The 14,477-nt window shown below is 41.8% G+C and overlaps 2 protein-coding genes across 26 annotated transcripts in view; one reads left to right on the forward strand and one right to left on the reverse strand.

Annotated features, from left to right (window-relative positions):
- The window catches only part of FAM131B (family with sequence similarity 131 member B), a 90,622-nt gene that overhangs the window by 42,289 nt on the left and 33,856 nt on the right, over positions 1-14,477 (forward strand). The window lies entirely within an intron of this gene.
- Positions 1-14,477, reverse strand: part of CLCN1 (chloride voltage-gated channel 1) — a 64,048-nt gene that overhangs the window by 4,037 nt on the left and 45,534 nt on the right. For 6 of the 9 annotated variants that reach the window (XR_012651414.1, XM_075034612.1, XM_075034613.1 and 3 more), the window contains exons 10-20: positions 12,220-12,321; positions 10,322-10,406; positions 9,763-9,912; positions 7,047-7,116; positions 5,324-5,434; positions 4,980-5,235; positions 4,173-4,306; positions 3,428-3,654; positions 3,201-3,306; positions 1,435-1,517; positions 650-688 (exon numbers count right to left, since the gene is read on the reverse strand). Coding sequence is in view for 7 of the 9 variants with exons in the window: in XM_075034612.1 (XP_074890713.1) it covers positions 650-688; positions 1,435-1,517; positions 3,201-3,306; positions 3,428-3,654; positions 4,173-4,306; positions 4,980-5,235; positions 5,324-5,434; positions 7,047-7,116; positions 9,763-9,912; positions 10,322-10,406; positions 12,220-12,321 (1,363 nt within the window). In the remaining 2 variants the exon portion in view is untranslated. Of the gene's footprint in view, position 1; positions 173-649; positions 689-1,272; positions 1,518-3,200; positions 3,307-3,427; positions 3,655-4,172; positions 4,307-4,979; positions 5,236-5,323; positions 5,435-7,046; positions 7,117-9,762; positions 9,913-10,321; positions 10,407-12,219; positions 12,322-14,477 lie in introns of those variants that run through there. The other 3 variants (XM_075034614.1, XM_075034611.1, XR_012651415.1) reach the window with 3 other exon arrangements.

A 14,477-nucleotide genomic window follows, 5' to 3' on the forward strand; every position in this document is an offset into this window, starting at 1 on the left:
CAGGAGAGAAGAGGAATCACTCTTACAGTAATCAGCAGTGTTGCTGTCTTCTGTACCCAGACTTGTCCCATTCTCCTGTTAATGCTTCTTCCTTCCTATATAGATCATTCTTCTTGCCCATTATATCACACCCCTCAGATTTCCCATCCTTTCCTTGCCAGATGTCAAGTCCCTGTGGAAACAGAGGAATTCCAGTACCTCAGAGGTTTTCTGAGGAGGTGAGGTTTTGCTCCTTCCTGCTTAAAGAGGAAGTGAACATCTTAGCTTTCGTTTCTGAGTGCACCTTCCCCTTGTCATTGCAAGATAATTGTTCCTTTGTGTAAAAAATGAAGGAACAACATAGACACACAGAAAGATTTAGGTGAGGGGGGACCTGTGGAGGTCTCTAGATCAAAACCTGCTCAGAGCAGGGCTGACTTCAAAGCTAGATCAGATTAGTCAGAGCCTTACTCAGCACATCTAACAGAACAATCTCTTCTCTTATTGGGTGAGACTTGCCTCCTGTGCAACTCTAAGAAGAAAATGGCTTTAGCTATGGCTGTATGTGGCAATCACTGAGGTTGTTGAGTTCAGGAAGTATTGCAAGTGATAGGAAATGGGCAAAAGTAGTAGTCAATTAACCTTACTCCCTTTCTGCACACAGTCTTACCTCTTCTGGCCTCATTGTGTCAATGACTTCCACCGGCTCCTGTAGGAGAAAACACTGTTCAGGACAGACAAAGAACCCACAGTTTCACAGAGTACAGAAAGGAAAAAATTGCACAGCCTCCTCACCCCATGTGGTCCCCTTTTTGTTCCAAATAGTATATTACTGAGTGTTTAGTTTTTCTTTATACTCATACATTATAAAATGTACCCTGTACTTGCTGTGCTTCCCTTGCCAATGAAGACTGACTATGGAACACTGGTGGAGCAATTCAGGTACCTAAACACAGTCATCTAGTACTGTTTTAGATGCTCTCTGATATCCCACGTGGGGTCCAACCACTGCCCTAAAGTGGATGGCTCTGTGTGATATCCACCAACCCTGCGCAGCTATGCCAGATATCCAAGGTCATCTAACATAGCACAAGGCAAAAGCATTTTTTCATTTTTATCTGTCCAAAGCTGTTTGCCAAATGGAATAGAACTGCACTTTATTCCAGGTTAGCCAAAATAGCATTAAGTTGTTCACTGAGAAAAAGATGCCCACACTCAGTCATGATGGTAGCCTTGACACCTGAGCACAGATGGCTCTTTAGGAAGATGCACACTCCTTTACAGTAATCACACCCTTTCTCCTTGGAGAGAGTTCCCCACTGATGCTGTCAGAGTTCAGGACCATAAGCGTGTCCACGCTTTGGCCAAATGCTGAATGGCTTTGAGTAGTAGGTTCTATTTCCATTGCATTCCTTTCTCTCTTCAGGGTATGACTAGGCTCTCTGTATCCCTAACCTGGACGGCACTCTCTGTTTCAAGTGGACGGTTGTAATGGCACAAGAGTTGCTGGATCAGTTGCCTCAAACTCCTGAAATTGCCTGAAGGATGAAAAGAAACACATGGCTAAGAAAGAAGAACATGTGAGAGACAAAAATACAAAGCCCCATGCCCATCTCCTTGCCCCAGACAGGCTGGGAAATAATATGAGGGACATAGTAGATGATATATGACAGGGCTGAGCCAGTCACAATCTAGCATTCAGTTTGTAAGATTGTGTCTGGGACATGCCAGAATAAATATTCCCGTGCAGTATCTTTTCCTCAAGAAGAGGAAACAAACCATTACAAAGTAGCCCTTGCAGATAATAGTCGTAATCAGTGTTCCTGAAGAAAAACAACCAGAAGCAAGACCACTAACACAGCAAACAATCTGATACAAGGGGCAGACTGCTGTGACGATAGGTTTCTGCAGTCCACAAAGAGAATGTGGTTTGGAGGATGACTATGGGAAGGGGAGGTGAGAATTTGGAAATACCTTCAAAGAGTATCAACAGCCTGAATGTGATAGATACAAAGGGGTGAGAAGTCCATGGGTTGTGCCAGTAGTGTAATGGTGGGAATGAAAAAGACTGCAGAATTATTCTCTCAGGCAGAACAGTCAAGAATTAGCAAAGAGGACGAGACAGGGTTTGGTGCTGTTGTGAAGTGAACAAGGCTGTGGAGGAAGGTTGGTCAGAAACAATGACAGCTGTGAGCCAAACTAAAAATTATGTCAGGGAAAGCCTCGTGAAGTCCCCCCTGCTCCACTTCCTCTCGTCACTCCTGATCACTCAGTACTAGCTCCACGTAAAATGTCTCACACACTGTCCTTGTTTTGATGTGATTCTTTTTCTGCTTTGGTAAGGAAGGTGGATGGCTGTCCCACCACTCTACTGCCCTGGAAACATGAAGTGGATTTTCCTATGCCTTAGAGGTTTAGTCATGTGTGAGTGGTGTTAAGGAACCAGTATGTGCTATATGCTATATTACATGCTAACCTGCGGGGTGCCCAAAAGCACGAGCCAGAGCCCTATTCCTTGTATTCATGCTCAAGATTGGGCTACACCTCTGTGCTTAGTCACTCTCTGCATATTTCAAGACACATCAAGGAAAAAAAAAACCCACCATCCTGCATCAGATATGTATGATATACAAATCAGAAATGAGCTATGAGTACAGCCTTGGAAGCAGAGCTAATATAGGCTGGGGTGGCACACAAAGAACACAATACATCAGCGTTTGTCCATCATATTAATGTAGCTGAATCAAAGAGATGCGTGTTCAAGGGAGGAGCTCTTCAGTTTTGGAGATGGCTGAGCAACAGCCTATGCTACTCAAAAAACAGGTACAGATGTTTAGTTCTCACACTGCTTTTGCCAGGGAAATTCATTCACGGGGTGAAGGAGGCAAGAGATGGGACCCTTCCATGCAGACTCTCCAGAAAATATCCAAGGAGATGTTATTGCAAAGGATGGAGTGGGGACTACTGACAGGATAGAGAGCAGCCTGAGTGGCCTTACTTTTGCCATGCTCTCTGAGGGATCACAAACAGAAGATATTTCCACGTGCGTTACACCAATGTTGAGGTGCATTAACAAAGTACCTTTAATAAAGGAACAGCAGAGAAAGCTCCTCTCAGTCTCTGGGAAATCAGCACCTCACACAGGCACGTACACACAGTTAGCATGAAAGCTTCCACAAGCTGGCTAGGATGTGACTGAGGCATGCCAGAAGTTACAATACCTGGCAGTTGCTGTGGCTCCAAAGTTTCAGGCATTTGTTTAAGAGGACTGGTCGGGCCATTGGGCTCCTCTGGGTAACTGGGAGCGGGACTTGGGGGCCGAGGCAGCTGTTATGGAAAGGAGAGAAAATGAAGTCCGCCCTGTGTCATTCCTTTCTCAGCCTCTGCAAACGCCTTACTGCTTCTTCAGCAGCTTCTGTGTTGCAGTCTCTCCTCTCCTCTCCCTCACCTCTCCTTTCTCATCTGTATCCTCATCCTCATCAACATAAGCAAAAGATTCATGCTTCAGCTTTGGTAGGGTTGCCCACGGTCCCTTGCTGTGCCCATCGTAGGGTGCCTCAGACAGCTTCTGCTGCATTTCTCGGTTGAGGAGCCGTCGCCGTTCTGGGCTTATATGTCTCTGGAGCAGAGCCTGCAGTTCCGATCGCTCTACAGACCCCAGAAGGATCATGGTCTCTGCATAACACAGAGCAGAGAAGCCATTAAGCCGCTTCAAGGTTTTGAATGGCCCCTGCCGCGCACTGCCCCTTCCTCCCTCTAACCTCTTCAAAGTGCTTGGACTCATACTATCTAGAGCTATATGAGTCATTGACAGCCCTGGTAGTTGCTGTTAATACACTGTGGGGTTGTGGGAAGCTCACCATCCCTGAGTTGTGCCACTCCTCAGCACCACATCAGAAGCAGGCTCTTTACTTATGCAAGAGCCCTCCCTGTCATCACAGTTCAGCCCACAAACTTTCCCCGCACCTCCCTTACCTGCTAGAGCTGCTTCACTGCCCACACTCCAGCTTACCTGTCTGACCAGCTGAAACAGCCTTCTGTCATACATCATCCATAGCGGAAGATTTTTAGGATGATCTTTTATGCAGTGGGTCACACTGTCTCCTTCACAGCGTGTGATTTGAAAGCTAGTTTCTTTGGCTCTTTAGGCTGAGACAGTCTTCAGGAAGGACCAGTTTCTCCACATTGCTTACCTGGTGAGTCCACCAAAGGCAAAGTCTTAACCGTGGTGCTTTGGAGTAGAGTTTGCAAGTCTCGGTATTTACAGTTGGAGGAGACGAATTTCACATCTTGGACCATAATATCCTCAACAAAGATATTGTATTTGCTGTGAATTTATGGAAAATAAGGGGAAGAGTTAGCATATTAAAAATGTCTAGCAGATAAATTCTTTAAAGAAACATATAAATGACCACTTCTTTAAGAAGTGTTCTCAATACAGTTGCTAAATCTTCTTCTGTGAGAGTAACCAAAGAGGATTCCACCCCATTACCCCTCACCATAAAAATACACACATATATACATATATGTATAGATGTTTTATATTTACATACCTATGTATATTACATTTACTAGAGAGGAAGACATGTATATGAATAGCTGAATTTTGTTTTAAGCAATATATCCAAATAAAATGATATTTCAAACATTTTCTGGAGAAAAAATCCAAATCGCACTGAATTCAGAAAAAAATAGAAATGAGACACTTGATTTTTAGATTTTTAAACTGAAGCAATTTGGCAATATTAATGCAAATTCAGTAATGTTGCAGATTATTCAAACCTGTGCTTTCATTGAAAAAAAGGACTTTTCTCTGTTTCTGTGTATGAACCCTAATTCTACTCCACCACTTGTTTTTTCTCGCTGCAGGCCTATTCTGCATTTTCATTTTCTTTGTAGTACTATCCCCTTTTCGTAACCTTTTATTCTCCCATGGTCTCATCCTCTTCTGCTTTATTTCTTTGCCACTCCCCACCTCCTCCTCTGTTTTACTACTATACCTTATGTGATTCCAGCCCAGGTCTGGCAGGTAGGGCAACTTCTTCACCTGGATGATGCTATCGTAGAGGCTGGGCTGCAGACTCTGGGCCACCATGTTGGCAAGAATGACAGCCACCATCATGGGGAGGATGTGAGAGATCTGACCCGTCAGCTCAAAGCAGATCACAGCAGTGGAGACAGTGTGGCTCACTGCTCCTGTCAGAGCTGCTGCACCTTTCCCAGGTAGGGTGGAAAAGGAATAGGGAGAGAAGAAAACTGTCATATAGAAACAGCATGTCATATCGACCAGGAAAGTCATGGGGATGGGACCAGGTGAAGAAAAAAAAAAGACATGGAGACTCACCAATGACAGCATACCCGCCAGGTAAGATTTGATAAACAATACCATCAAAGAGGATCCCATTGGGAAAAAGCGATGCCATGATTTCCCCAATAAGACGCCCAAATGCAGCACCTGGAAAATATCACTGACAATTATGGAATTAACATCTAAGGAGCACCCAGTCTGTGCTGTGCAGCTGTGCTGGGCAATCACGTGCATATTTTCTAACAGAAACAAAATCAAAACTTACATTAAAATGGCACTGGGGATAAAGAGTAGTTCTCAGTTACAGAATATAGAAGTTAGACTCCAGGAGGGGAAAAAGGTACTAAGATGTGTAAATACAATTGGCCCCTCATTCTTCCGCTTAGGCACACCAGGCACAGTGGTATTTGTGATTCCCAGATAGGAGGAAATATTTTTCAGAATATGTGCAATGTCAGCCCAGATCACCATTGAGGCCATTCACACACTCATTCTATGAATGTCCAGACAATAGAATCACCGCTTACAGATGAGTTTGGGTGGGAAGGGACTTCTGGAGGACTTGTTCTGACCCCTGCTCACAACAGGGCTAATTTCAAAGTGAGATCAAGTCACCCACGGCCTTGTTCAGACAAGTTTTAAAAGTCTGCAAGGATGGAGATTCCCCAGCCTTTCTGAGCACTTTAACCAAGGAAACAATTTTTTTCTTACGTGCCTTCAGAATTTCCCCTGTTGCAACTTGTGCCTTTACCTCCTATTTACTGTGTGTATCTCAGAGAAGTCTTTCTATCCTCTCTATCTCGTGCTGTATTAGGTGGTGAAGGCTGCAGTTAGATCCCCTCTCAGCCTTCCCTTCTGCAGGCTGAACAAGCCCAACTTCTTCAGGCTTTCCTTGTTTGTTTGGTGCTCCAGCTCCCCAACAATCTTGGTGGCCTCCACTGGCCTCATTGCACTTTGTCAAAATCTCTTGTATTGTACTGGTGGACACAAAATGGCACATACTCCAGAATTGTGTCCAAAGTGCTGAATGCAGGGAAATAACCAATTTCTTTGCCTTCCTGGCTAGGCTTTTTCCTAATCGAGCCTTGTTTGTGGTTAGCCTTCATCACTGCAAGGGTATGCTACTGACTCATGTTCAGTTGCTGCCTGCCAGAACCCAGAGGTCCTTAGCGCACACCGTTCCATTTAAGAGCTGTGGGTACTTAATGCTGATCTTCATGAGCTTGTATACTTTAGTCTAACATAGCCTCTCTTTCTTAACATTAGCATCATATTCTTTTTATTTTTTGGACTTAGAATTAAAGCCACTTAAAAAACAATAAACTCTTGTATGTTACTGCACTTCAGTCAGAAGAAATTAGTAAGTGGTGGATTACATTGCAGGTAATAGTTTTGAGGTTATCTCTTCTAGTTGGCCTTCAGGGGTGAAAGAAGCAACTACTACTAATAGGATGAAAGTTTCTATGTAGGACAAGGCAGAGAAATTAGAAGGCCATGGCTCAGCATGCTTTCCCACAGTGTGGCTTTCCTTATGTAAAAAGACAGGGATTTCCTCCTCAGCATTTGGATTTGGGGGCTGGGAAAAATGACCAAAGCAGAGCCTCAGGTGCTGGTATATGGACTGTTAACAGAGCTTGCCATAGACATCAAGTGATGACTCCTTATCCACTAGAAGATACCTACTGGGTACGCACACAATGTCTCTTTTATTCTCTCCACCTGTCAGACCTATATGTTGCAACTCAGAATTGAAACTCACCTATAACAAAAACAGGCATGAATCCTCCGCAGGGTATTGGCATTGTGGTAGCAATGACAGCCATCCAGAACTAGAACAGAGGCAGAGGATGTGGTTCTTACTGAGCAGCAATAGCATTTCACGTAACCCCACTCTACCACCCAGCCTGTGAATCCATGAGAAGACACGTTCTGAGGGATCTGGCAGTCCAGCCAGAAAGTGAAGGGTAAAGGGGCTGTGGGGTGTGAAGGGGAGCTGGAAGATCTCTGGCAACACACCAGAGTGGCTGCTGTGGTGGCAGGGAGGCTGAATCACCAAGGGGATGGATGAACATGAGAACTCCTTTGCCTTGGACCTCAGAAGTTGAGATTTCCTACTGCTCCAAACAGCTTAGATTTTCACAGAACAGGGTTGTCAAAATTTCACAGACTTAGAAAGAATTCAGTGTGAAGGGAACTGGAGGTCTCTCCCCCAACTCCCTGCTCCCAGAAAGTCTAATTCCTAAGTTAGATCAGGTTGCTCAGGGCCTTACCCAGGTGAGTTCTCAACATCTTGAAGGGTGGAGATTTCCTAGCTTTTCTGGGCATTTGTGCCACTGCTGACCCACACTCAGGGGAGATTTTTTTCCTGAAGTCCAACTGTCATAAGTTTCCTTTATTCTAGCTGGTGTCTCTTGCCTCTTGCCCTATGACTATGTTGGGCAAAATGATGAAATCCGTCCTGGTACTACTAAGACCAATTCAAATGCTGACCTAGCCCAGCACATATAGAGTTCTTCTGGAGGCAACAGCCTAATCTTACAAACAGCTCAAAGGCCAATACGGTCAGACTTTCTCAGGCAATATGACGGGATTTCCGCAGTTGAGGGAAACACAGACAATGCTGCTGTTTCAAAAGTTTGTACAAAGAAGTCTACTGGCAAGATGTCCCTTGCTGCAGCAGTATCATCCATAGGAGAGAGAGAACCATGGGCCAGCACATCAAGAGCAATACTTTCAGGTATTTCAGGACCACATTCTCCTCAGAGTGGGCAAATCCTTCCTGTTCAAGGTCCGCCTTTGAGGAGGTGATGTCTCTGCAGACATTGTTGTAGCTGTAGACAGATGAGATGCTAATCTGTAGACAGTCAGTTTGTGAGAGGAAATCCACCCAAAACAGCTTTTCTGCTGTAACTCTCATAGGATGGTTGGCATAAAAGGGAAAATGAAGCCAAGATATAGCCTGCCACTTAGTCAAGTCCTCTATGAAGCTAACAAAGAGCCATCAGAACAGCATTTCTCAGCCCACAGTAAAGGAACATGCTGTGAGGATGGGTTGGACCATCAATTTGATGCTGGCTGTTGCTCTTCCTTCCATAGCCATTGGAATATTCCAGAAGAGAGGTTCCTGGCTGGCCACAGAGGCCAGCAAGCTGCAGCAGTGGAGTACTGCTGCCTAAGGTCTGCCTTTGCAGTACCAAACCCAGGCCAAATACAGCTGAGAAATGGGACTATAGTGCAGTGGAGAATCAGGCCAAGTCTTTGCCCAGAGTCAAAACAGCGGTTTCATTTTTACGTGGTCTGTCCCAACTCTGAATATATCCAGAAGGAAATAAACTGCTTGGAGCAGTTAACTAGTGAGTTGAGAAAGCCTTTAGTTAATGGGACAAGGCCAATGAATCTAGTGTCTGAGGATACAGCTCTTCCAAAGGAGAGAAGATGAACTCAGGATAGATACACCATGTATTCCATCCCTCTTTTCTTCAAGTAAATGAGACCTTATCTGCTTAGTACGCTATAATCAGAATTATCACAGAAGCAGAACTCTCAACTCCCTGTCAGAAATTCAATACAGTGTTTTACTTTAAGTGGAATCAGCTGTGTCAATCAATCATTGATGTCAATTCCTGATCTACTGAAATGTTTAACTGATATTGCAAGGGGGCCTCAGCTCTTTTGCTCCTTTGCAACAACAACAACAACAACAAAAATCACCATTTCTATGATATTTTTACCCTTTTATCTTTTCTTTTCCCCTCTTAGGAAAACCTCTTTCTTGCTACTTGTATTTTAAACACTGGAATATAATATTTTCTTCTTTCAAATCTCTTCTCTTGATCTGTCATGTATCAGTTACATTGCTGATCTTTTCAGAGGCTGAACAGTTTCAACTTCCACAGACCATGTCAGCTCAGAACATTTAATCTGCTGTTGCTTTCTGAGAAGTGAGCAGAACTGTTTTCAGCTGCATTTCTCCATCAAGTTATGGTACTGCTAACAAATCCGTGAGCCTCACACAACTATAGATTGTGCTTGGATATTCTTATTTGTCTCCTATCTGTAGTCAGGAATATCAAGTAGACTGTATCAGACTTTATTTAGACCAAATATAAATTATCTGAGAGCTTTTTACTCAGTTATTAATTTTTGTGGAACTTGAGAAATCTTTCCCGACGTAGTCCTCCCTACCAGCTACTACACAGTGGGTACCAAAGGTCAGCAGGACGCAGGAGGAAGATGATCTAGGGAGCAGTGAAGGAGGTCACTATATTAAGGCCAGGAAACTATTCCCTATAATTTTGGTAATCTTGCGTTCAAGGTGGGCAAACATTACATCAAAAGACGTAAGAACCTATTGCAGTTGTAGTGCTTCATTCAATACCCAGCAACCCCTCATCGGCAGTTCACAAACTATTTTATGAAGGATTAAGAATATTCACTCTGAGTGGTGAAGGGTTGTGGTGAGTTGTGTTTCCTACCTTCATGAGGAAGAAGAGCAGAATGATGATGAAGACACTGACTTTAGGATGGATCCAGGCAGCAGATTTCCCTAGGATCTGAAGGTCCCCTGTGTATTTTGCCCAGGTATAGTTATCAAAGAGAGAGCTGATGGCTTCCCGTGGCATCAGCTAAACAGCAAAAAAACCAGGCATGACTCATGAGATAAGGTGGAGTAAATATTCTACCTCTATCCCAAGAAAGTGGAGGAGATTTTTACTTCAGTAGTGCATAATTATGAGACTTAATTCACATTTTTAATCTTCAGGAAGAGAGTCGGGACTTTACCTGAACTGGTGAAAGGATAACTACTTTTACACATGGCGTAACATTGTCCTTATTACTTGCTTAGGAGAGTAAACCTTTTTCAAGTTTTTTATGAAGGAGATGATAGCAGAGATCATGAGTCTCAGAATATAGTCCCTCCTCAATCCAAACTCCTCCCATATCTTTCTTCCCCTTTCCATGACACAAGGTTATTGGGGCACAGGATAAGGTGAAGTTGTTCCACAGAATTGCAAATACACATCCCACTCTCACCTCTCCTGCCATGAACTGCCCAAATCCGGGAGGAAAGGTCACAGTTGCTATAAGGAAGGTTATAACCCCAGGGTATATGAGGCGGCTGAAAAGAAAGAAAAGTTTGTTAAAATATAGCCTCACATTTTTTTCTTGTAGCACTATCACTTCAGGACTTTGAATGCTATTTCTGTATAAGCTCTCTGCCAAATCTGTATCCATTGCTTTGGAGTTCTGTTACTGGCAATTTAATGCCCTGCTCCATGGATCATCATCATTCATACAGTTCAACTGTCAGCAAAGCCATTTTTCCCGTCAGAATTAATGTAATGGGAGAGGTGGAGGGAGAGAGGGATGTACAAAATGCACAAACCTGAATACTCAGGGAGGCGGGATGTGTATTTACAATGATGTGTTGACCTACTGTCAAAAAGCCAGCACCTCCTCCATTTTTCTGATTGTGCCAGTCTTGCTTCTTCATCCCCCATGCAATGTAACCTGTTCTAGTGTATTTAAATGTACCTTTTTTTCATACATTTCTGCATGCATCCCCCATTGCATTAATTCTTATGAGAAAAACTGCTTTTCTTTCCATTGAATTGCTGACTGTCACAAATTTTGGGAAGGTTTCCTTGGTGGCCAGTGCGTCTAGCTGTGCTGCACCAGTGGGGCATAGCTGGACAGCAGGCTGAAGCCATCTGTGTTTTCCTACTGCTTTGTCCAGTCCCAGGATGGGTTTCCAGGTACACCGTGATACTTCATGGGCACTAAGACAACACAAGTCTAAGCTGCCTCCACGTGCTGGACTAATCCTGTCAGGTCTCCCCTGACAAATTACTGGGTTTTTTTCTGGAAGTTCTGGCTGAGATGCTGTGGTATTTAGGAAGACAAAATATATAACACTTAATTTCTTTCAGTCTAAGGACCTACACAATTCTGAGAAATTAGTCAAAAGTTTAAAGTAAATTCCTGCTTTTCAGGCTTAGTTCCACTTTTCTGTTAGCTTTGTTTGATGGCTCTGCTGGTGCTTGTGGGTAATGCTACACAATGAAGAAAGACAATTTTTCTTCCACATAATAAATTAAATTAGTCTGAACTTCTTTTTAACTAGTGGTTTTCTTCTACTCAGATCTGCAACTTGCTAAGAAATGTAGGTCCTCCACACCTCTCAACTTAAAAAATTCTCACAGCATCAGATTTCTTCTGTAAAGAGACTGAAGACATTTACAGTTAGCCACATCTTCTTCTTCAGGTTATACCTTTGGAGGTTATAACTTTATTAGGGAGGGGAAAAAAAGTATCTTCAAGTGCCCTGTAAAACCTTTATTGCTGAGATTTTTATTTTGTTTTGCATTTCTCTTCCATGCTGCAGTTCACACCATTTGGTTACTATCAGTTTCAGCTTTTGGTTCGTAAGTATGCAGTAACTGCAATACTGCAGCACATTCTTTACATTTTTGTCTACATTTTGATTTAAAAAAATTTAGAGTTTAAAGACATAGTTAGATTTCAGTTGTGTTTAATTTTCTTAAAATATAAATGATATTGAATTTATTTTTTACAGATTCTAAAAAAATAGACACAACATGACCTTAAGAAGCATGATCATTGATTTTCTAATTAAAAACATTTTCTGTCCAATCAAGTTTCCCTTGTCCTCTTAATGAATATTACAGTCTCCCTTCTAACTCAAGAAACTATTTGAAACTATTGGGGCTGATCAAGAAGAAAATCCAGTGTGGAACAAATTGTCTTGATGTTTGCAGCTATCTTACTCTCGTATAATTTCAGTTTCTCATATTTTTACTATCTTACACTTGAAATAGTTCTACTAGCTTCCAGAAAGCATTTGTTACTATCCAATACCAGTAGCGTACAAAAATCTGGTCCCTAAAGAGAGTATCTTCAAAGGCACTCACTATTTGGTGAGAAACTGGCTCAGAGCCGTATGACGCCGAATGCATAGGACCACTTGGCGATTGAGATAAACGAAAAACGCTCCAAGGAATCCAGAACATATCCTAAAATGGAAAAAAAGAAATAAAATCATACCAAACAACAGATAATACACTAACCATCAACCAAGAAAATGAGTTTAAGTGTTTTTCACCTTCAGCTGTTTATGAAGTCTTTTAAATGTCACCTAGAGGTGACAGCAACTCCTACAGCAACTCACTTAAAGACATTGACTCCCTGAATAAAGGAGAGCGGTTTCTTTGGACCTCTTTGTCAGACACACTGCCATTTTACCACTTAAATTTTCTCTTGCTTAGTGGGGGAAATCTCATGTATATGTATCTATAAAATAATATGTAAAAATAATCTATAAAAAAGGACTGACAGATCTTAGTGGGGGCTGGCGAAGAGCAGCTGGGCAAAGACCAGTATTGTCAGAACTTAGACATCAGGTTGGAATAGAAAATAGTAAAAATGAAGGGAGTTTAACTCAGATTCAGCAAAATTATACACCTACATCAAATATAAAAAGTAGTAGCAACTCTTGTGCCTAAAGCAAAGTATGTCATCTCTATGATCCTAATCACTTAGGTCTATGTTCCTGATCCTAATAAACCCCCCAAAAGTATAGTTGTCTAAGGACTGGCCTTGACCCTTATGCTCTGTAGCTTAATGAGACCCGGATAAACAGGGCCTAATACTCAAAGGTGAAGTAAAAAAAAAAAAAGAGAGAGAGAGAGAGAGAGAGAAAAAAGACCACATTTAGAATTGGTAAGGGGAGGTTACTATTTTATGTGGCGAATAATTAACCCACAGAATACTGAGGATAAAGAGATAACATTTTCATTCTATTAATTTTTAAAATTAATGGAATTTTCCTTTGTTATATATTGTGCAGGCTTTTGCTAAATATCATTCAAAGATTAATTTAGCTTACTTAAAAGATTGTATGTTGAAAAAATCCTGCTTGATCATTTAAAAATTGCATAGAAACAAGTTTAAACTAAATATAAAGCTGTGCACAAACATGTCCAATGAGCTTCTCTTAAATATTTTAAGCCAGCACTGTTTAGCACTACTGATAAAATAGACCAGTCCCTTAGGCAATATAAGCCTAAGGGCTGCACAGTGAACTGAATTTCTTTGTAACACTATATTAAAAAATAGATCCATCCATTCCTGCCTACCAATTTGTCAATAAAATAGAAATGGTCCTCCTGTATATATTTTGCAAAATAACAACATTTGCTGTTGTTGCACAGAAGAACAAGATCTACATGTTGATAGTGCTTGGGCTGGCACAGTTTTTTTGTCCTACCTGAAAGTGAAGAAATACATCGGATAGAAAGAGAGTTCAACTTTGAGACTTAAGAGCATTTGGAGTATTCCAAGTTGGCGTCAGGACTTTATTCAAGACTATCCAAGTCTAGCTTTTTTTTTTTAAAAAAAATCACATTGCACAGCTAGGCATTTGAAAGCATTTCACAGTTGTTGTATACTCCTTTCCCTAGCCTATGTGCAGTACTGAAAAAAAACCAACTCTGCCAACTCTGTTCAAAACACAATGACAAGAAGTTTTGCATTCGGTCAGCTGTAAATCATAAAGATTACCTTTTTCCTTGCCAGTCTAAATAAATAGATTCCCCTGAGTTCAGCATGCAAGTCTATTCAAGGAGAAGAACAAAGTAGATACATACTACTAGCAAAAGCTCCTGTATATTAATAGATTTTCACCATATCTGATGTCAACAAAAAATCCCACTTGAGTTCATATTCAAATAAATGAATATGAGGGCAGCCTACTAAAAGGAGCTGGAAAACTTCAAATATATTTCTGGTCTTGGATCCAGGTCTTGCAACAGCATATGTTCACAACACCAGCACAGGTATTTGTTCCTACAGTGTATTCCCTTCACTACTGCTCTGCAGTGATTTCCCTGGAGCCTCTCTCAAGCTCTAATGCAAGACTTTTCCTCACAGCAATGCCAAACTCTTTTTTTCTCTAGTATTTCCTAATTCTTTTCTCATTTTTCTTAAGTTCATTCTTTCATTTCCCAAAATTTCCTCCACAAATGAAACCAACTCAGATATCTCCATAAATAAAATAAAACTGACACTCATCTTAATAAATTAACTGTTGTTCTCTCTGAATCCAGTTACGGTTAAGTTACCCTTGCCACCACGTTGAGTGTACCAACCTCTCTTGAAAAGGGTAAAACCA

This window comes from Buteo buteo, chromosome 8, assembly GCF_964188355.1.
Source record: "Buteo buteo chromosome 8, bButBut1.hap1.1, whole genome shotgun sequence".
Lineage (NCBI taxonomy): Eukaryota > Metazoa > Chordata > Aves > Accipitriformes > Accipitridae > Buteo > Buteo buteo.